We start from the raw sequence: 23372 nt of genomic DNA, 5'->3' as shown, positions 1-23372 counted from the left end.
AGATTCACAGAATGTATGTTAGAAGCAGAATTTTTAATTGACATGCCCAAATAGCATTTAAAGGACACTTTTTGATACTGGGGAAAAAAAATGCATGTTTAACCTAACCAAATGGATAAGGGAAACATATGCTGTATTAATACAAAATCACTATATACAAAAAGTAGAAAACACATTCCAACACCAACTCACATAAACACACACACACACACACACACACACACACAGAATTATTTCAGGATCAAATGTTTACCTTTGTAGTACAACAAAAAGATAATGTTCTAAAGAATAATTATGTCACTGAACAAATGATGTTGGTAGAAATAGTATACAAGCCACTGAACTGAAGTGGAAACAATAATAAATCAGGTTTATAGAAGGCCTGGGCCAGACCTGGCTCTGTCACTCTTTAGATGTAAAGAGAAAGATGTGAGAAAGTCAGAGACCATAGGTATTAAATGCTTGGAGCTGCAGTCTCTATTTGCCACTAACAAGCTGTTTGACTTGGGAGAGCTATTTTATCTATTTCCTCAGCTATGGAATAAAGAGAAGATAACACGTTTTTCATGGATCATTAAGAGGATTAAGTCATATCACACATATTAAGTACTTAGGCCTTGGGTGAAAGTAAATATTAATAAATACTGGATATTATGCTAATGTTACATCTCCATAACTAAGAGCCATATTATCCTTACTTGAAAAATAATAAATTGCAGAAGATAATTGATATAATTTCTTTAAATTACTATAGTCCGAGTCTATATCTATCCTTTAAAGTCAAATATCCGCTTGAAAAATAAAAACTCTAAAAGACATATATTTTAAGTAATGACTTTCAAAAGATTCTATAAGATGGTCTGGTCTGCTATTGGGATTGACTTAAAGAAAATAAGTGACATAATAAGGCACTAGTAATTCCAATTTTTTCAGCATTTAGAAGTGTGATGGTATTTTGATTTATGCATTATCCTTCATGACTCATACCCTAATTTGAACATAGAATGTAATAAGATAATTGTCAGGCAACCATTTAAATTAAGAATATGTCATATTTAATGAGTCTTATAGAGATAAATAATTATTTCAATCACACAAATTTGAATGGGTCTAGAATGTACATGTTAACCCTTCATTTTGCAGCTTAAAGTGATGTACTTTCTGTGCTTCTAAACTGTCAGCAACTTAAATTTCCTTCTCATTCAGAAGAAAGCATTTCTACCAGAGGTAGCAACAATGAAAAATGACACGAGCACTATAACGTGGACTTTATTTCAAACTAAATGAAGTAGCTTCAATTGGAAATTCCATAATTTAGTAAATCTTGCTTTGTGTTTACAAATGCTTATTCAAACAAATCCTCTACTCAATTATAAGCGAAGAGCTCAAGATGTTGAATCACTAAAATCATTGAAAGTTCAGTTCTAATTATACTTTTGATTGGTTTTAAGTGATTATAACATAAAAATGGGGTTTTAATATACCAAGACGCAATATGTAAAACATTGTGACATGAAGGAATTGTTTTCTTAATTCAGGATTCTATTTATTGCAAGAAGCTTACCTCCTGCGTACATAACAGCCAGCATAATGGATGATATCCATGCTATTTCACTGTAGGTAGTATGGAATATTTGCTGAATTTCTTTGAAGAATACGGTGACGGCTTTGGGGAACGCGTAGGAAAATCCAATGGAGATAAAAGCTGCTCCAACCACAATCCAGCCCCATCCTCCATCTGGAGGTGGATGCAGAGGCGGGGCACTTGACATTGGTGGCATTTCTGCTCCTCTAATGGAAATTCAAGTAACATATATTAAAAAAATGAAATAATGCTTTAAACTTTATTTCCCCTTTTGTTTACCACTCTTGATAGTGACTAATATAGTATTTTCTAGTTCAAACTAAAATACGATTTTTCATGAATATTTTTCATACTTATACTCAGAATATATACCAAAAAATTGATGCAAGTTATATATCTTTGATTATTATAGGCTAAATATTGAAAGAATTTAATTTGATTATTGAAACAAAAATTACTCAAAATGAAGTTAAGAATTTAGATCTGAACTGAAGTACCATGTTACACTATACATCAGACATATCTCTAAGATATATCTCATACATATTCTACTTCAGTTACCAGTTGTTTTAACCTCATTAATCAATACTTAAGATCTCATTTTTCCTTCCTGTTTAAGCCTAGGCCAATGAATGAAATGATGCTTGCATAGCCTTTTGACATGATCTACTGGCTTTTTTCATTGCTTTCTATTGTCTACCCTTTTTGATGATTGTAGAGAAATTCTAACCCACTATTTTTTTTTTTTTTTTTTTTTTTTTTTTGGAGATGGAGTCTCGCTCTGTTGCCCAGGCTGGAGTGCAGTGGTGCAATCTCGGCTCACTGCAACCTCCGCCTTCCAGCTTCAAGTGATCCTGCTCCCTCAGCCCCCCTAGTAGCTGGAATTAGAGGCAGGCATCACCATACCCGGCTAATTTTTGTATTTTTGGTACAGATGGGGTTTCACCATGTTGGCCAGGCTGGTCTTGAACTCCTGACCTCAGGTGATCCACCCTCCTCAGCCTTCGAAAATGCTGGGATGCTGAGATTACATATGAGAGCCACTGCACCCAGCCCCCACTATTTTTTAAAAATAAAAATTATAGGCCGGGCGAGGCGGGTGGATTGCAAGGATAAGTTTGAGACCAGCCTGGTCAATATGGCAAAACCTCAACTCTATTAAAAATGCAAAAGTTAGCTGGGTGTGGTGGCACGCGCTCGTAGTGCCAGCTCCTCGGGAGGCTGAGGCAGAAGAATCACTTGAACCTGGGAGGTGGAGGTTGCAGTGAGCTGAGATCGTGCCACTGCACTCCAGCCTGGTGACAGAGCAAAACTCTGTCTCTAAATAAATAAATAAATAAAATATATTTAAGTTATAAAACATGATGCTTTGTTATACATATTCATAGCAAAATGATTACTACAGTTACCCTTATTAATATACCCCTTTCCTCATAGAGTTACCGCTTTTCTTTTTTGTGCTCAGAACACCTGAAATCTACACTGTTGGCAAATTTACAGTATATTATACAGTATTACTGACTATACTTATCCTACAAAACTGCAACTTTGAACCCCTTACCAAACATCTCTCTGTTTCTTCACTTCCCTAACCCTGGTAACCAACGTCTGTTCTCTGCTTCTGTGAATTTGACTGTTTTGGATTTCACATACAAATGAGATCAGGAAATACTTGTCTTTCTGTGTCTGGTTTATCTCACTTGGTATAATGTCCTCTAGGTTTATCCATGTTGTCACAAATGGCAGATCTATCTGGCTACTCCTGAATTCGATCAACAACTACATTTTCTTTCTTTTAATTTCTAACATTATAAAGTTATATTATAAAAGAGGGCTCTCCAAACTTTTCTTGTATCCTAACACAGTTATTAATAATTTTTCATATTTCTTTTCATTGTTTTTCTATATTCAAAGATTTCTGATTAATTGAAATAATGTGGTGATCCTACAAATTACAGATACAATTGTGAACACTGCTTTTTTCACATTATGATTTTTTAATTAATTGCCTTTTTTACTAATTTTCACCTTTTGGCTATACAATTTTTACACAGTATGTAAAATACAAAAAGTATAAAACACAGTTGCCAAATAAGGCTGGGAGTGACGGCTCACACCTGTAATCTCAACACTTTGGGAAGCTGAGGTAGGAGGATATCTTGGGTCTGGGATTTCAACACCAAAGCAACATAGTGAGACCCACCGCTTGACAAAAAAAAATCTTAAAAATTAGCTGGGTGTGGTGGTGTGTACATGTAGTTTCCAGTTACTTCAGAGGCTGAAGGGGAGGATCGTTTGAGCCTAGGAGTTCAAGGATGCAGTGAGCTCCGATAGAGCCAGTGCACTCCATCCTGCGTGACAGAGAGAGGCCCTATCCCTAAAATTTTTTTTTCACTAAAATGAAATAGCTAAATAAGACTTTTAATTGCCACAATAATTTATATAGAAAATACATCCTTTTTAATCGTTTTGTTTTTTCTTATATTTTACATCTTATTTATATAATCGTATATTAAAAATTAACATTTTTATATATTTACTTGTATCTATTAAATATTTATGGGTACAATGTGAGACTTTGATATCTGTTTATTTTTTTAAAAGCAGTCTCAAATTATTCTTTTACAGGAAGTACTGGTATAAATGATAAATATACCTACAATTCTATTAGACAATGTAGTGAAAAAAATTTTGGGAATTGTTAAATGGTATGAGAAAGGCAAATCCTTTTGATTTTTCCAAGAAAATACAATAAAGTAAATTTAAAGTTATTCCTGACTAAATACACACAGACAAAATATGGCAGTAGATACAGTGGCATTAAGTTGATGGAATAGTTTCAAGAGTTTAAATTACTCGTCTTACTGAATTAATGCATGATACTAAAAGTAACCTATAATGTAATATATAGGTATACAAAAATGGATAAAGGGATCTCAATAAATATTGTGTACTTATTATGCTAAATAAATGCTTTTATCTTTAGTAAGTATCCCCTCTATTCAGTTTTGTTTCAACAAAAACCTTTAAGGTATTTTTTCTATTTTTTTATATGTGACAAATTTCAGAAATATTGAGAAACCTGACCCAAGTGAAATAGTAATGGCAGGGACTGTATTTTACTAATCACAGCTGACTTTACAAATTATATAAATAGAATTAGAAATAAGACTATGGAGTATAATGCAATTTATGGAGGAAAAAAACTCAGCATTTTTATTATCTCCTCTTTGCATATCTATATTATTTTTATGGATCAAAATGGTCAAAGGTATCTGATTTTCAAAAAATGAAGAAAATAACTTGAAAGATTATTTCCATTGGATACATTTGTATGTCAGAAGCCTATCAAAAAAAAATGTCATGGAAACTATAGTGACAAGGTCAGATGAAAGGCTTTAACCATAAACAAATAATGCAAATAATGTCGATCCCAGCCAATCACAATCATCGGGGCAAAGCCACTTCTATAAGTTAATGTTGTGCAAATGCTAAAATTGCTAAAATCAACCCTAAACACCACACCTCTCAAGAATTATTTTGAGATGGTTTGTATGTCTTCAGTATGTGTACAGTCTGCTTTTGTAATCATTTTTGCTTTCTTGGAAACAGAAAAATTATCTGTCTTCTATCTATTCATCTATTAATTTGAAGATAGGTTTATTTCTCCTTGGTCATCAGTTAACCTAACTTGATGAGTTTACAGCACATGTGCATTGGAAATAGTATCTTTGAAGATGTATAATATTTAAGGAAAAAATAAAAGGAAATAAATATTGTAAATATTAATGAAACCAGCTGAAAATAGCAAAAGAAATTTGAAAGTTGGCTAAAGAATCTGAGTCTCTATATTACTAAATTTTATTTCAATATTTTAAAGTACCTATTTTATTGCTTGAAAATTTACAAAAGAAACCCTAGAAGAATACTGAAGAAATACCAAAGGACATTTATGTGGTAAACTACACTTTGTTGTATAATCAGCATGTAAAAACAGTTATGAGGCTCAAAGTCCTCACTCTGCAGTTTTCCTGCTTGCATAAAGGAAACTAAACCCTCTTTTATTACTAATTCATGAGTTTAAACTATTGTCATTTTTATCACATCTGCTATAGTAAACATTGAGAAATACAACTGGATGATTTATTTTTCACTTACTTCGAAGATCATAAGTAACATTTCCAAGCAATCTTAAACCCATATTTTAAAATAATATCAATACAAATATTGTAATTTATTAATATTCAAATCATGATATAAATACAGATACTGAAACTTATTAATGATGTTGGGATTTCCATTTTACAGACAGGAAACTATGCCCATAGGAAAGCAAAGAGTGTGTGTAGGCTCATACAATAAATAGATGTCAACACTGGTATAAATTTTATGAATTAGAATTTTCTCAGCATTTAAATATGCCCCAACTTAAGAAAAATATCACTCTTATATTAAAATAATTTGAACTTATATGCCCATTAAAAGGCATATATATATTATATATTTAATTACATATTTAATATAATATATATATGCCTTTTAATGGGCATATAAGTTCAAATATATATAAAATTCTATTTTCTAAAATTCTAGTTTATTATGAAATTGTACAGTTAAGCCTCATTTTCCTTTACATGGCTTTATCTTGCGGCATGAAAATTAAGCATAAGAGCTTCAAAGGCTTGGAATATTGGCTCTGTCATTTACTCTTTAACAGTTAGTAAAGTAATAAAACTGAGTCTGTGGTTTCGACTGTAAAAACAGGATAATACCTATATTTACTTTATAACGTAATTAAGAGCATTGACAGATGACTACATTTAAATGGCATGATTAATATGACTAGACAAATTATCTATTATCCTAATTTTTCTTAAAATAATATATACAATAAAGATGAGTGAAGATGAGATCTGAAAATTACATTTTTAAAGAGAAAAAACATATATGTGGCTTGCCAAATTCCATGTCTTATATTACATTTAACATAGAAGCTGTAACTTTAAAAAGCCAATTTTTTTTTAAGGAAAACAATGCAGGCAGAGATTTAATAACCTTTGCAGGGTCACATAATTAGTTAGAGAGCAGAAGCGGATCTCCAACCCAGGGCTCTTCTCACTATTGCTGAAACATACTGGACCACATCTTCATCTTGAATTCATCTTCAGTGGTTGAGCTTTTTAGCCTCTGCCTTTAAATTTGATGATGCAGACTCTTCCTTCCTACCTCACAGCTTTCCTATCAATTGATTGATAATCTTTTTTTTTTAATGTATTCAATTTTTTATTTCTTTATATATATGTGTGTATATATTTTATATATATATAATATATATACACACACATATATATGTTTCATTGCATTTTACTTTCTGGGGTACATGTAAAGAACATGCAGAATTGTTGCATAGGTACATATGTGGCAATGTGGTTTGCTGCCACAATCCCCATCACCTATATCTGGCATTTCTCCCCATGTTATCCCTCCCCAACTCCCCATCCCCTGCTGTCCCTCTCCTAGGTCCCCTCCACAGACTCCAGTGTGTGCTGCTCCTCTCCCTGTGTCCATGTGTCCTCATTGTTCAACACCCACCTATGAGTGAGAACATGCAGTGTTTGATTTTCTGTTCTTGTGTCAGTTTGCTGAGAATGATGGTTTCCAGATTCATCCATGTCCCTACAAAGGGCATGAACTCACCGTTTTTTATGGCTGCATAGTATTCCATGGTGTATATGTGCCACATTTTCCTTGTCTAGTCTATCATTGATGGGCACTTGGGTTGGTTCCAAGTCTTTGCTATTGTAAACAGTGCTGCAGTGAACATACGTGTGCATGTATCCTTATAAAAGAATGATTTATAACCCTTTGGATATACATCCAGTAATGGACTTGCTGGGTCAAATGGAATTTTTTTTTTTTTTAGATGGAGTTTTGCTCTTGTTACCCAGGCTGGAGTGCAATGGCATGATCTCAGCTCACCACAACCTCTGCCTCCTGGGTTCAAGCAATTCTCCTGCCTCAGCCTCCTAAGTAGCTGGGACTACAGGCGTGCACCACCATACCCAGCTAATTTTTTGTATTTTTAGTAGAGACGGGGTTTCATCATGTTGACCAGCATGGTCTCGATCTCTTCACCTCGGGATCCACCCCCGTCGGCCTCCCAAAGTGCTGGGATTATAGGTGTGAGCCACCATGTCCGGCTGGAATTTCTATTTCTAGGTCCTTGAGGAGCTGCCACACTGTCTTTCACAATGGTTGAACTAATTTACACTCTCACAAACAGTGTAAAAGTGTTCTTATTTCTCCACATCCTCTCCAGCATCTGTTGTCTCCAGACTTTTTAACGATCGCCATTCTAACTGGTGTGAGATGGTATCTCAATGTAGTTCTGATTTGCATTTCTCTAATGAACAGTGATGATGAGCATTTTTTCATGTTTGTTGGCCTCATATATGTCTTCTTTTGCAAAGTGTCTGTTCATATCTTTCGCCCACTTTTCAATGGGTTTGTTTGTTTGTTTCTTGTAAATCTATTTTAGTTCTTTGTAGATTTTGGAGATAAGTACTTTGTCAGATGGGTAGATTGCAAAAATTGTTTCCCATTCTGTTGGCTGCTGGTTCACTCTAACGATTGTTTCTTTTGCTGTGCAGAAGCTGTGGAGTTTAATTAGATCCCATTTGTCTATTTTGGCTTTTGTTGCCAATGCTTTTGGTGTTTTAGTCATGAAGTCCTTGCCTATGCCTATGTACTGAATGGATTTGCCTAGGTTTTCTTCTAAGGTTTTTATGGTGTTAGGTCTTATGTTTAAGTCTTTAATCCATCTGGAGTTAATTTTAGTGTAAGGTGTCAGGAAGGGGTTCAGTTTCTGCTTTCTGCACATGGCTAGCCAGTTTTTCCAACATCATTTATTAAATAGGGAATCCTTTCCCCATTGCAAAAAGCCAAATCTTAAAGTGAAATTTGCATGACAATCTCATCTTTCGAGTGACAAAAAAAAAACTGCATGAAGAGTACCTACCTCGCAAGAGTAGTATAAGGATTAAATGAAATAGTGTATGCTTGCCTCAGCTTAGTGGTCTGTACATTGTTAAGTGTGCAATAAATCATAGTTGATGCTGAATGTGAAATACTCCCGAGTTTCTCTAAAAATATTAAATAATTTTAGGATCTTCAGAAAATAGCAATGGCCATTATTAATCTAATCGCCTGTGTGTCCTCTCTGATCACATCACTCTTTCTCTACCAAAAGGCAACAACTATCCCAAATTGTATTATGGCTTTTAACATAATGTTATTTATATTTTTACCATACACACACGTATGTATATGTATATGTAAACTTATATGTAGTACATAAACTAAATATATCATATTTTATATAAAATTTGCATTACCTAAAATGTAAAATGTATAGGTCAGAGTCAAATTTTAATTATTAATATTTTAAATAACTATTTAATAAAATTATTACTATTTCAAATATATATTAAATTTTATATATTATATGCATATATTAATATGCATATGACATGTAATCTTGGAAACATTTTTAATTTATTATAATTTTACATTTACACAAGATGTACATAGACTTATAAATCTGATGTTGTACAGTCCAGTCGTTTCTCATTATTCATTGAAGTCGTGTTCTATCAAGTCACCATGAACACTAAATCAGCAAATGCTGAACTGCTGCACATAGTAGAAAACAAGGTTATATTTCTGTGAGACTCTGATCACATTTTCATCAACCAATCAATATAAAACTTGTCTTATGTGTGTTTCTGTTTAAAGACACCTTATTTAATACATATTCCTGATTCACTGACGATGAACTTATAGCAAATAGTGCTGTAACACATGTCTGGATGAAGCTTATCTAACACAATTGTTTTTTCTATCAGACACTTCACAGTTTTCTTGTACTAAGGAATGCTAGACAGTGCTTCAGCATTATTCTTAGGGAATATTTTAAACAGCAAGATCATCAACAAAAAGCACAAAATGTGAAAAACATGGTGTTAGACTGCAGAAAGAATACTGGTTTATATTATGAGAACTAAAACCAGAAGTCAGAGTCTTGCCTTGTTTGACCTCAGCTGCGAATATAAGTGTTGCATGACAAATTTTTTTGCTATTTTGTGCATGTCAGAAAATGATTGTGAAAGTGCTGTGAATCACAAATTTCTGTGGATATGCAAATTCTCAAATATGGAATCACTCATAAGGATTGAACATATTTCATTTCTGAATATACATGTGTATGTATCTATATTTATATGTAACCCATACGCAAGTATGTATAGAGATTTGGACTGTCTGCAGTTAGATGTCATTAGCTCCTGTGAACATTCCTGTACTTTCCTCTCTTGGGGCATTTGTGCAAATCATTCTCTAGAGACACTGGATAGGAACTACAGAAGATTTATTGTAGAAACTTACACTGATACCAGCAGTGCATAAGAGTTCTTGCCACATATCCTGACCGATGCATAATTTTAAATTTTTTTCTAATGCAGTAGACATGAAAATTTTCATTGTGGTTTTAATTTACATTCTGTGAGTACTAATAATTTTGAGTATCTTTTCATGTAGTTAGAGCTATTCTGTAAATACCAATTCTTGTGTTTTACTAATTATGTTTACACCAAAGGAAAAAAGCTTCCAACTTGTCCTTCTAAAATCTGGAAGTTAATGCATTATATTTCTACTTCAGTAATTACTCTACAAATGTAAAATAAATTTTCACTTAAAGATTAAAATCAGCAACTATCATTTGCCAATTGTATAGTAATTGGCAATTTAAAATGTAAAAAAATACATAAAGAAAAATATGTAAATCACCCACAATCCTAACACTAGAGTATACTGTTGCAGACATATTGGTGAATACTCTGCTATAGTTTCAGTTATATACATGTTTCAGTTATACACATTTTGTCCAATTGAAAATGACAATTTTAAGTTATATCAAAATTACATGTATAAATGTGTACTAAAAGAAAAAAATTTAATGAGTTCCAACTCATTAAATATTGCTAAATATTTTCACAATTGAATTATGGTTCTTCTGAATCACTTTTTGAATCACAGTGTGCAGTAGCTGTGTTTTCCTACACAGTATCCTCTTCTGGCCTATAAGGAGCATCCACAGTTTGGCATTTCTACAAAGTACTCCATTACCATTTCTAGGAATTTCTTTCAAGCTGCTTACACCACTTTAAATTTTGACACTGATGTTCTTCATCTTACCAGAAAATATCAACAGAAGATATTCAGTGAACAACAAAACTTATATTCCTTCCTCTAATGGTCCACAAATGGTTTATTGACTGGAATATCAAAAGATTGAAACTGTTCAATAATGATCAGAAACAATCATTAAAATGTGCATAGGCATAAGCCGTGACTCTGCCATTCCTGCCACCTTAGCAACAATGATCATAACATGCCATCCAGTGTAAAATGTCCTGATTTCAAAGACGTTAAAATGTGAAATCATGTGCTTCTTAGAATTGATGAAACAACAAAGCCAGTAAATATTTACCTGTATATATGTATATTCAATGTGTGTATATTTTTATGTATATACATTTAATAAAAATAAATGTACTATATATAAGTACACTTCTAAGATTTGAATTTCTCATTTATTTGGATTTCTTTAAAAAGTCATAAATAGTTGCGTGATCAGTTTAAACACTATTTCACTGGTTAATACTCTCTAAATTATTTCAAAAAAAATTCAGGAACGTATAGATTCTTATCTTGTCTCAATATTATGACCTACTGTAATAAGTCCTTTTCTTATAGTTCTGATTTCTATTTGAAACATAGGAAAACAGTATTTTGCTCCAAATTCCTCATTCTCCCAATGAATAATTTGGAAACATCTACAATATTGTTGCCTTCAAATAATATTTCTAATAATTTATCCAATATCTTTCTTTCCCATCAGATTCTAAGATAACAAGTCAATTATTGTATCCCAAGTTCTCAGTATAGCTATTGACATATAATAGGGTAAATAAAAGATAAACTGATTAATAAATAGCTATGAATATTTGAGCTTGGAAAGAAAAAAAAAAAAACATTTCACCCATTAGGCCAACTGCTGTCATTTTATCTCTGTAAGTATGAAGTTTCAGGTTTGTTTTGTAATGAAGTTAAAGAGGAACAAATCAAAATAAAATGTTAGGGCCAGACATATTTGTTTGAGGCAGACTTTTTTTTTAACCAGTCCTTTCTAGACCAGGGCAGTAATACAATGGCAAACGCTGGTAGCAATTATGATATACGTGCCTGAAAAGAGATTAGCATTACATGACATCTGAAATGAAAAGTAAAGGAAAGCAGTATTTGCTAAATGCATCTTGACTATGGTATATACAAGTAAATGATGAGGCCATGATTCAAATTCAAAACAGGACAAAAAAACAAAAAAGAAAACAGAAGCATCAGAAAAACGGAAAGACATGAAAATGTATAGTAATGGCGTACACTCCCAGCCCTTTCCTTTGACTCCTCCAATTTTTCTATCTCAGACACACACATGTGCACCTACACACCTGTGCACATGCACCCACACAACTACATATTCAACGTCTCTAAGTGTCAATCATCGCCATAGACATATTTTAATGCACAAATATGTTCTTTCTTTAAAATTTTTAAATGACAATAGTTGACCTGCACATTAGCCTTCCAAAGATAATCAACCGTTTCACATTTCTCTAGATTCTGACCTGAAGGAAGATCACCTAGGAATTCTGATTTATATTCCCTATTAAATTCATGTTTTTCTAATGTACTGCATGTTCGTTCTCTGAACTGTCAACTTTAAATTGTTCCTGCTTTGTTATAGAAGTCAAGTTATTTTCTCAGATGCTACACAAATCATTCCTTTCAAAAGTTTCCTTGTCTTTAAATAAAAAACATATGATTAAGCATTTTTCTCCACAATCTTTTCTGTTTTTGTATTACTTTTTTTCTGCAGTTAGGCATTTTATTTCTCATGATACTTTACTCTCTGCTTTCAGCATATGTCCTTGATTTTAATAATAATTGCATGTTTCAGGTGTAAGGCACCACTCATACACTTCTGTATTTTCTTATCTACTACTTATTTTGTTTTTCTTCATATAAAATGATATCTTATGACCTGTTAACTGATCCATTAGAAAACAGACCCAGATCCAATCAATTCCAAAATTTCCAATTCCAACATTGTCACCTCTTCCTTGTTAGTGACTCTTGAATTGACCAGTAGTCAAGATCCAAGTCATACACACTCATTGGCTTCATGACTTTTTTCCTGTGCACAATTCTGTAATATTTTAATGCAATTTGTATCTGTTGTGCATTGTTTCTTTTATTTGTAATTATAGCCAAGAAAAACAGAGTTAAAAGCATAGATTTACCTGTTGATAGATGTCCACTTGAACAGATTTCTTTGGATTATATGTGAAATCTTTAAGCCTAGTCACTATACCTTGAAGCGTGATATTTGAAGGCAATACAAAGGAATGGAGGTAGAGTAGATTTTGGATTATCTAAAGAAATAGAAAAACAAATTGTTACATGCATATTTGAATTCAACATGCCTAATCAGAGCCACTGCCTTTAAATCAGCCCAATAATTTTGAAAATCTTTTAATAATTAGCAAAACTGAATATATCTTTTTCAATCCAATAATAGAACTTCTAAGATATGGCTAAAATGACCAAACACATGAGAAAAAAATAAAATAGTATAAGATTTTAAATATCAGGTTTTTTTTTTAAAAAAGTAGATGATAAGCCTATATTTAAAAGGAAGAAAATTTATTGGCATTTACTGTCTTTCACTTAAATAATTACCTATATTCATTTAAATAACTTTCTCCAAAATTCAATTAAATAAATTAAATATCCATTGACAATGAAAATAAAAACAAAAATTAAAATATAATTATTAGAAATACTATCAGTATGATAATAAGACAGACTGGGATTTAAGAAAGAAACACAAATTATTTTAGAGATCTTCTGATTTAGAATTCAAACTCCCTAATCAGATTGGGGTGATAGAAAAATATGCCAAATCTCTAATGCATCAAATATCCTTGTTTCAATTTAAATATGGTGCTAAATATATAGAATTTAGTACCTAAGAGTTTGTTTTATTTGGACCAAGGCTTTCTTTGCCTAGCTCAAAACTTAAAAAATGTCAATATTTTCAATTAAATAACTAATGTCTGCCTTATATCCAGGGCCACCTACTCTAAAGTGCCGAACAAAGGCAACCCAGTCACCAGGTCAAATGAGGTTTGTATGAGAGGACGAGGAAAGTGTGGTCTACATGCCAAGTCCATGAGAAATGGTGGGTAGGGACTAGAAAGAAGATGCGTAAGGAAGCTTAAAAGGCATGGATAAACTCTGAGAACTTCATAAGGATGGAACTGAAGGTATAACTTGTGCTAGGAATGAAGAGTTCACACTAAATGGTTCTCCTGGGCCTGGGATAAGAGCAGTGAGAAGAGGCTCACACATCAGCTCTGGTCCTACCAAGAGCCTTCTGAGCCGTCTGTGGCTTTTTAAAGCTGGGTAATTCAAGAATAGCAGCTCCATCCCACCCCAAGTAACCAGCTCATCCAAAGGTAGAAAACTTTTATATATTGAGAAAATGTATTTTCCATCTATTTCCTCTGGCACGGAGAACTTCCCAGGCTTCAAGGCAAAGCCTCAGAAGAGAGACTGAGACATACCTAAAAATTAGCTTCTGATATTCCAGTCTATGTGCTTAATTATACTCATAATTTATACAGGCTCCATGTGGCAGCCCTCCAAGAAAATAAAAATAGTTAATATAATTTACACAGGCCAGCACAGGGACCAGACAAAAGAGACCTTGACAAGTCAAAATTCTATAGACTCACCAACATTTCTGTAAAATTTCACGGCACCTTAAATAATTGGCCCATTTTCTCCCAGAAAGACTAACTCACATCCAGAGTTTCTTTAAACAAATGGATAAATAATCCAGGAAAACTCTGCTTGATAGTTATATCTATAGTAGTCTATGTTACATCCTTTTCTTTACATATATTAAACTATCATCATATATTTCATATGCATTTATGCAGATACACTCATACAACATATTTACTAATCTTTAGTTTTAAAAATAAAAGTTAGTGTTTTTTAGTGTAAACATTATTTAAAGATGAGAAAACACAGAAGCAGAGAATAGTATAGTTGTTTCCAGGGACTTGAAGAGGAAAATGAGGAAGAATTAGTAAAAAAAAAACAAAGATAAAATTATGCAAGATGAATAGATCTTAGAGACATACTGTACAGCATACTACCTGTAGTTAACAATATTGTACACTTAAACCATGTGGTATAAGGGTAGATCTTATGTTGTGTTCTTTTCAAAAAATAATAATAATAAATAAAGAAGGCAGGAACAAACTTTTGGGAATGGATATATTTAAGGCATAGATCGTAGTAATGGTTTCACTGGTGTATGCTTATCTCCAAACTAACCAGGTTGTATATATTATGTACAGCTTTTTAATGTAAATCATAACCCATTAAAGTGGTTTAAAAGGTTTTTTTTAAAGGTAGTGTTTTAGAGTTTATGTGTCTGACTACAAAGCCTGTAGAAAACCAATAATCCTTAAGCCAATGACGTTTTCCTTCAATTTGGAAAAACTACCATTTAGAGGACTGCTTCCTGAAGTCCAAGTAGGCATAAAGCTTACTCCCTCTGTAAAAGTAGCTTTAATTATTATAGCCAGAAGTTGGGCTTTGCTATATGCTAATTTTATTCCTTAGTAATTACATATATGCCATATGTTTTATGATGGGCTTTACTTATATAACGGGGTACATTTTTAAAAAAAACAATGTTTTAGGGCTTTTCTTTTTTTCTAAAAATTCAAATAATTTATTTTCATAATTCCCTGAACTCCAAGGAGCTGGTATTTTGAATCGTGTTTTATAGATGAGGGCATAAAGGATCAGAATTGCAAAGTGAATTTTCTAAGCATAATGTTTTGTAGGTGACCAAATTGCTACCACAACTAGTATTTTTCTATTTGGGACTTTGTTGCTGATTCCACTTTAACATAACAACGTGAAAGCTAACTCTTTCCATGTAAAAGTATACTCCTTCAGTTTTATTTAGTTCTTGCACATGTCCATTCTGATGGTCTTGTCCATCAGAATTCATATTCTTATCTTTGGAATTCAAAAACTACAACTATCTTTCAAAGTCTTTTGAAATTCATCATCTTTCCAGCTTATTTACATCTGTGCTTTCATAATATTTTTGAGTGTACAGGCTCCAACATAATATTACTGTTAACAAGAGCAATTTGCAAGTGTTATTCAACAATTTATGTGGTGGGATGGACTGAAGCCCAATAACTTTCCCTTTTCATCTAGAATCAATGTGAGTTGATTAGACGATGGAAAAAATATGTAAGACATAGGAGTAATGAAATTATTAGAAATTATTAGTGATGATCCATGGCTAGAGTATAGTGTTATACTCAAGGCTCTTTCAGTCCCATAGAATATTAGAATGTTCCTTTATTTTGTGAATAATCTTTCTTCAACTTCCCAAACCTAAATCAACATGCCTCAATTCTATGAAGTCTTACCAATATGCCATGCCATCCAGAAGTTTATATTTAAAAATACAGTTCAGAAATAATGTACACAGCAAACTAATTCCCAAATTAATCAATAGTTCTTAGAAGACTATCAATTTCACTATAAATTCCTTGAGACGCCCTATAGTTAAAGCATGAGTTTTTTTCTACATCCTACTTATAAAGTGGCCTATGTTTTCACCTAAATGAATTAATATGTTCTCAAAGAATAATTGTCTGCTTTTATCACTATTTCCTTTTTTTCTGCAAAAGGATACAGCAACATCAAATTAATGTACAGTGTTTAAGTTTAGGTGACAATTCACCCAATTTTACAACAGAAATTACATTGAACCAAATCTTTTCTTTTCCAACATGTAATTAAATTAAAATTGGACTCTAATCCTGAGAGGCTATTTTATTCTTCAAAGTGGACCATCTCTTAAATCCTATTGACTAATTTACCTTGACACCTAGACAAGAAAGATATCAATAGTGCATACCCCACAAAATGTCAGTAACACAAAACCGACTTTTAGACTAAACTATTGCAGTAGTTAAATGACTCTGAGAATACTAATTGGCAATAAGGATCAAACTAACTGAAGATGCTTTATAATGAGCAAGTTAGAAAAAAATAACATAAACCAGTATGTAATTATCTAAGAATAATTGGAAGTGGACCTCCCATACCAAACAATTCCCCTGATTTCTAATACAGGTTGAGCATCCTCAAATCAAAAAATCAAAAAATTATGCTTCAAAATCCAAAACTTTTTTAGTTCCTATTTGGCATCACAAGTGAAAAATTCCACACCTGACCTGGTCTCAAGCATTTTGGATGAGATGTACTCAGACTGCAGAACTGTGTGAAAAAAGCAGTTATAGTAAGTTGAATGCCAGCTACATCCATGGCTGGAGCCCCAGAACCTGTAATATTATCTTACATGACAAAAGATGTGTATAGATTAAGGATGTTGAGACAGAATCTTATCCTGGATTATCCAGGCAAGCCCCAAATGCAATCACATCTATCCTTATAACAAAAAGAGACAGGGGGAGTTCAGAGATAGACACACAGAAGGGAAGACACAGAGGAGATGGGATGTGAAGATGAGGGCCGAGCAGAAAGTTATGTGAACACAAGTCAAGGAATGCCAACTGTACCTGGAAGCTAGAAGAGGCATGGAACAGAGTCTCCCATAGAGCCTTTTTAAGAAATGTAGGTCTTTACCTTGATGTCTAGAAATGTGAGAATACATTTCTATTGTGTTAAGACACCAAGTTTGTTGCAGTTTGTTATGACTGCCCCAGGAAAGTAGTATAGTAGTATCAGTGACTCGTTTATAAAAGGCATTAACCATCAAACAGTGGGCGAAGGATATGAACAGACACTTCTCAAAAGAAAACATTTATGCAACCAACAAACACATGAAAAAAAAGCTTATCATACTCATCATTAGAGAAATGCAAATCAAAGCCACATTGAGATACTATCTCATGACATTTGGAATGGTGATCATTAAAAAATCAGGAGACAGCAGATGCTGGAGAGGATTTGGAGAAATAGAAACACTTTTACATTGTTGGTGGGAGTGTAAATTAATACAACCATGGTGGAAGATGGTGTGGGAATTCCTCAAGGAACTAGAAATACCATTTGACCCAGAAATCTCATTACTGGGTACATACCCAAAGAATTATAAAACATTCAATTATAAAGACAGATGCATACGTATGTTTATTGTGGCACTGTTTACAATAGCAAAGACTTGGAACCAACCCAAATGCCCATCAGTGATAGACTGGATAAAGAAAATGTGACACATATACACCATGGAATACTATGCAGCCATCAAAAAGTATGAGTTCATGTCCTATGCAGGGCCATGGATGAAGCTGGAAACCATCATACTTAGCAAACTGACACAAGAACATAAAACCAAACACCACATGTTCTCACTCATAAGTAGGCATTGAACAATGAGAACACATGAACACAGGGAGGGGAACATCACACACCAGGGCCTGCTGAGGGGGTGAGGGGGTTAGGAGAAGGATAGCAGGGATTGAGGGTATTGGGGAGGGATAACATTAGGAAAAATACCCAATGTAGATGATGGGGGGATGGATACAGCAAACCACCATGGCAGGTGTAGACCTATGCAACAAACCTGCACGATCTGCACATGTACCGCAGAACTTAAAGTATAAGAAAACACACACACACATACATAAAAAAAACAAAAAGAAAACACAATGTCATAGAATAAAACATTATATACATTTTAAGAGGTTAAATTAATGATGTTAATATATTTCTTTTCCAGATCTTAAATGTATATAAATTAGGCTTTACACGTTTGAATAAATTTAATGGTACATTGTTTTTTCTTGTAAAAAAAAAAAAAAAAAGCCATTGACCAAGCAACTGCACTAGAAGGCTGTTCTTCTTGTACGAACAACTGCACAGGTATGCAAAGACACATGATGTCCAGGGGAACGTCATTTATCACTGTGGCAAAATGAAAGTCACTAGAAAATGTATGAATTGTACATTTATAAAAAATTATTAGTATCATATAACTATAAAAGGAATAGGCAGATTTACATGCACTGATATGGCTGAAATGTTGTTAAAAGTGTAATAAATTTTTTAAAAAGTAAAATGTAGAATAGAATGTAATTATTTTAAATTGTACACACAGAAAGACTACTTATGTTGAGGACAGAAAAATAGCTCAGAGCAATTTGAACTATATGAGGTCTGCAAAATTTATCAGGCACAAAGAGACATGAGTATGAGACTTCAGTCAGCCCCCTCCTCCCCACCCATGTCTGGAGGCAATTGTTTACTTGGTTGTGAGTTGTACTTCTGTTCATATTAAATATAAAATGTTCTTATCTTTTTTTGTAATGTTTCTCTCCTTGTAGCTAAATTTTCATTATACTTAAGGAAAGAGAAATAGATCCTTGCTTATAGATATTATCTAGTGGTTACAGAAGACCAGAATATGCTACTCCAGAATATGCCTCTTTACCGAAAGGATAATTTTGAGCTGATTATTTTAAGAACCAGCAGACACAGAAGCAGCTCTGAAAGTCAATCCACTTTTTGTGAGGGAAATTTATATCTATAAAGAAAATTTCTATTTTAATGGTGTCTGTCTCTTGGTACCGGGAAGAGGAGGACAACTAAATCACTAGAGACTTATCAAAAAAGGAGGCATGGACTTAATCTGTGTAATAAAGGTTATCATTGTTTATCTGCTTTTCCTAGGCATCTCCTCATAACTGGCCCTCCCATGCCCTTCTTTCTTTTTATCAGTGGACGATGGTATTTAAGCCTAAATTCGAATCCACCTCCTTGAGGTTTCTCTGGGCATCTCCCATGTATAATGAGGTATATGTTTTAATACAACTTATTTTTGTTTTTCTCTTGTTAATCTGTCTTTAGTTACTGGGGTTGCAGCTAAGAAAGCATAGAAATAAAAATTTTTTTTCTTCCCTTACATGGGAAGCCTAAACAGTGCTGAACATTGTGGTCACTCCTGAAAAGAGGAATCAGCCCATACTTTTTTTTTTCTTAATTATACTTTTAGTTCTGGGGTACATGTGCACAACATGCAGGTTTGTTACATAAGTATACACATGCTGTGGTGGTTTGCGGCACCCATCCATCTGTTACCTACATTAGGTATTTCTCCTAATGCTATCCCTCCCATAGTCCCCCATCCCCGACAGGCCCCATTGTGTGATGTTCCCCTCTCTATGTCCATGGGTTCTCATTGTTCAACTCCCACTTATAGTGAGAACATGTGGTGTTTGGTTTTCTGTTCTTGTGTTAGTTTGCTGAGAATGATGGTTTCCAGCTTCATCCATGGCCCTGCAAAGGACATGAACTTATCCTTTTTTATGGCTGCATAGTATTCCATGGTGTATATGTGCCACATTTTCTTTATGCAGTCTATCATTGATGGGCATTTGGGTTGGTTCCAGGTCTTTGCTATTGTGAACAGTGCTGCAATAAATACACTTGTGCATGTGTCTTTATAATAGAATGATTTATAATCCTTTCAGTATATACCCAGTAATGAGATTGCTGGGTCAAATGGTATTTCTAGCTCTAGATTCTTGAGAAATCACCACACTGTCTTCTACAATGGTTGATCTATGTCATTTTGGGAAAAACTTATCTGAGTGTTTTACATGTTGGCATGTTTGCAGTCTTTTCTTCTCTCCCAGAGTGCTTATGGAAACCATATCTATGGCTCTACAATGAAAGAGGATGTTAACAATCAGTGTGTTTATGTCCAGTTTTGTTTTTGTTTTTCTCCTTCTAAAGTTTTTAAAGCCACAGAATCCTTTCTAGGAACAGAATCTTACTCAGAGTCCTACTATGCAAACCAGCTACTCTGGTTTATGGGGTTGGGAGTGTCATAAACAGCCTAGATGTCCACCTATCAGCATCTCGTGATTCCTGAAATGGTCCCTGGGTTCTTCCTAAAAAGTTTAGAATTCCTTAGAGCATAGCGTGGAAGCCACTTGTAATACTTTTCTCACCTCTCAACTTAGGAAAAAAAACAATTATATTTAAGAGATTTTGGATCCTCCATTTTGCATTAGTCTCCAAAGATTGTCTGGTGTTTTGACTCTTTTCTCAATTTGAAAGCAATAGATCATTAACTGACACTACAGAAGAAGAGAAGAAAAAATCCTGGATGCTTCTAGGAGGATTGCATGGCCAGATAATACCTTTCTGACTTTTGTATTAAAATGCCCCTTTAAAAAAATCAAATAAATCCACAGGATCTCCTGATATCAATTATGAGATTCAGAAGGATGCTAGAATCCCTAAAGGTTTCTAAAAATACAGTATCATTGGGGCAAGATTAAGAAAAGTACTGCAGCAAGGTGAACCAACCTGGCCACAGACATCGAGAAACACGATCTTCCATTTCACAAAGGTATGTTTCCCTGATCTATGGACTCCTTTGCCAGCCTGATAACAGAAGTTTATTTGTGAAACGTTGCTCTTTTTAAAATCCTGAAAATATTTAGTTCCATCTATGACACATCTCTTTGTCACTCAACATTTTGTTAGCTATAGCCTTGTGATTCTATGACCCTTCCCCTAGCTCCCTTGAGTAATCATACTTATAATATGGGAAAACTAATCTAAATGACAACTCTGAGAAGTGGTTGTATATATTGCTGTCATTCACTTGATAAACTATTCTACATACATTAAATAATGATTATGAAAAGTATATAATAAAAAGGGAAGTATTTATTATATAATGTTCAGTTTAAAAAGTGATATAAACATGTATGATAGCAAAATTCCAAATATGTGATAAAAGATACACGTAAAAAAACCATAAACATAGGCTATAGAATTAGGATAAGGATTGCAGAAAAAATTATAAATCCTTAATTATGCGAATTTGGTACAATACCACTATAATGCCATAATTTATAAAGTACTTTAAGTTAATATTACACATTTACTTATTTGCCCTAATGTGATTTTTATGTCTGCTTTAAAAACAGATTGCTTGTATAACTAGTCTACAACTGATTCAAATATAGCTTTTGTAAGGCAATACAATGAAACTAGAAGCTGTATTTTATTTAGAAATCTTACTACATTTTTTAGTTTCTCTTTTTTTTGTTTTATATTGATTTATTTTTAGTAATAGCTAAATGAAATTATGAGACTCTTGCATAATTGTAAATTTGTAAAGAGGATACTCACAGACACCACACAAAAATTTATTTATAAATAATATTTCCTGATTACCAATTGCCTGTATACATAACATTTGCTGCTACATGCTATGGTACAGGTAAGTATCAATGAGCAAGACACTTAACAATTTTATATGCATTTTCTCATAATAATACTATGTTGTAGCTATTACCTTCATTTGGCAGGCAATGAAAATAAAATTCAAAGATGTCAAATATCTCGTTTAAAGTCTTAAGGTCTACCACAGTATTTGTCTCACTCTAGACCTATCTTCTTAGTGAATTAAAAGCCACACACTTCCTACCATCTTATTACTTTTCATTCAAGAACTACTTAAAGTGGTCAAATTGCCACTCCTTCTCCACCCTCCTGTATTTTGCTTGTTCTAATATTTGCTTTCCTTATGGCCACTTGTCCGGGTTTTCCGCCTCCACCATTCCAAATATGCACTTTCCCAATGACTTTAGGAGATGCTCAACTGGTTGGTAATTGCCAAAACAGTAAGAGGAAATGAAAGCTGGAACCCACAGAACATTAACCATTCACTGGATTCAGAAAATAATACCAATAATCAGGATCAAAGAGCCATTTTGAAGGGAAAGACTCTAAATTTCATAGGAACTTAATAAAGTTATCAGGTCTTTCTTCTACCATACACTTATGAGTAAACTGAATTGGTAGATTTTATTTTCTTTTCATGCTTATTTGTCCCCTACTCATGCTTGTCATATTTCTCTGTAGGCAAAGTATAGCCCCCATCCATTCACTTTGGGTTTGGACCTGTGACTTCCTTTTGTCAATGGAATGTAAGCCAATGCAGTATAGGCCATGTCCAAGAGTATGTTTAAAATGTGTTTGCCTGTTTTGCTCTTATACGAGTCCTTGCTTTCCAAAATAAGAACATGTCCCTTTAGCATGGATCTCTGAAAATAAGAAAATGTTTCCTGTTTAGCTGAGCCCCCGCAGAACTAACCAGAGCCATGCTTAGGGCCTAAGCAGCACGGGCAAGAGATAAATATCTGTTACTTTAAGCCCAAAGAGATTACAGCTGTTTGACAGAATAACAAAATCTGAGCTGGGGTGCATAAAACAAAACCCTGAAAAACATATTATTGGCTACAAGGATGGGGAACTAATAGTGAGGAATCTGTTAGAATAATTTAGAAAAATGGCAAGTTATGCTAAAGAATGGCAAAATATTTGGTAAAACTTTTCCCTGATATCTTCAAATGCAGAAAATGTACACAATGTATTTGGGGCTCTGGGAAAAGAGGTTTGGAGATGATGTTGGTAGCATGAGTTGGTGATAATTAGCTACATTTAAAAGGTTACTATGGGATGCAATAAGGCCATAACAGTAGGGTAGCAGGGACAAAAAAAAAAAAAAAAAAAAAAA

The 23372-nt window shown here is 33.5% G+C and overlaps 1 protein-coding gene across 6 annotated transcripts in view; it reads right to left on the bottom strand.

The window, feature by feature from the left end:
• SLC16A7 (solute carrier family 16 member 7) overlaps positions 1-23372 on the bottom strand; it is a 174417-nt gene that overhangs the window by 58249 nt on the left and 92796 nt on the right. For 5 of the 6 annotated variants that reach the window (XM_017536285.2, XM_017536286.2, XM_017536284.2 and 2 more), the window contains 2 exons: positions 13006-13137; positions 1565-1811 (listed from right to left, as the gene is read on the bottom strand). In XM_017536285.2, the coding sequence (XP_017391774.1) occupies positions 1565-1781 (217 nt within the window). In that variant the 5' untranslated portion in view covers positions 1782-1811; positions 13006-13137. The remainder of the gene's footprint in view (positions 1-1564; positions 1812-13005; positions 13138-23372) is intronic. The other variant, XM_037741250.1, reaches the window with a different exon arrangement.

The sequence above is a fragment of the Cebus imitator genome, unplaced genomic scaffold (assembly GCF_001604975.1).
Source record: "Cebus imitator isolate Cc_AM_T3 unplaced genomic scaffold, Cebus_imitator-1.0 Scaffold96, whole genome shotgun sequence".
Taxonomy (NCBI): domain Eukaryota; kingdom Metazoa; phylum Chordata; class Mammalia; order Primates; family Cebidae; genus Cebus; species Cebus imitator.
The sequence above is the reverse complement of the archived record's forward strand: the minus strand, read 5'-3'. Positions and strand labels throughout refer to the sequence as shown.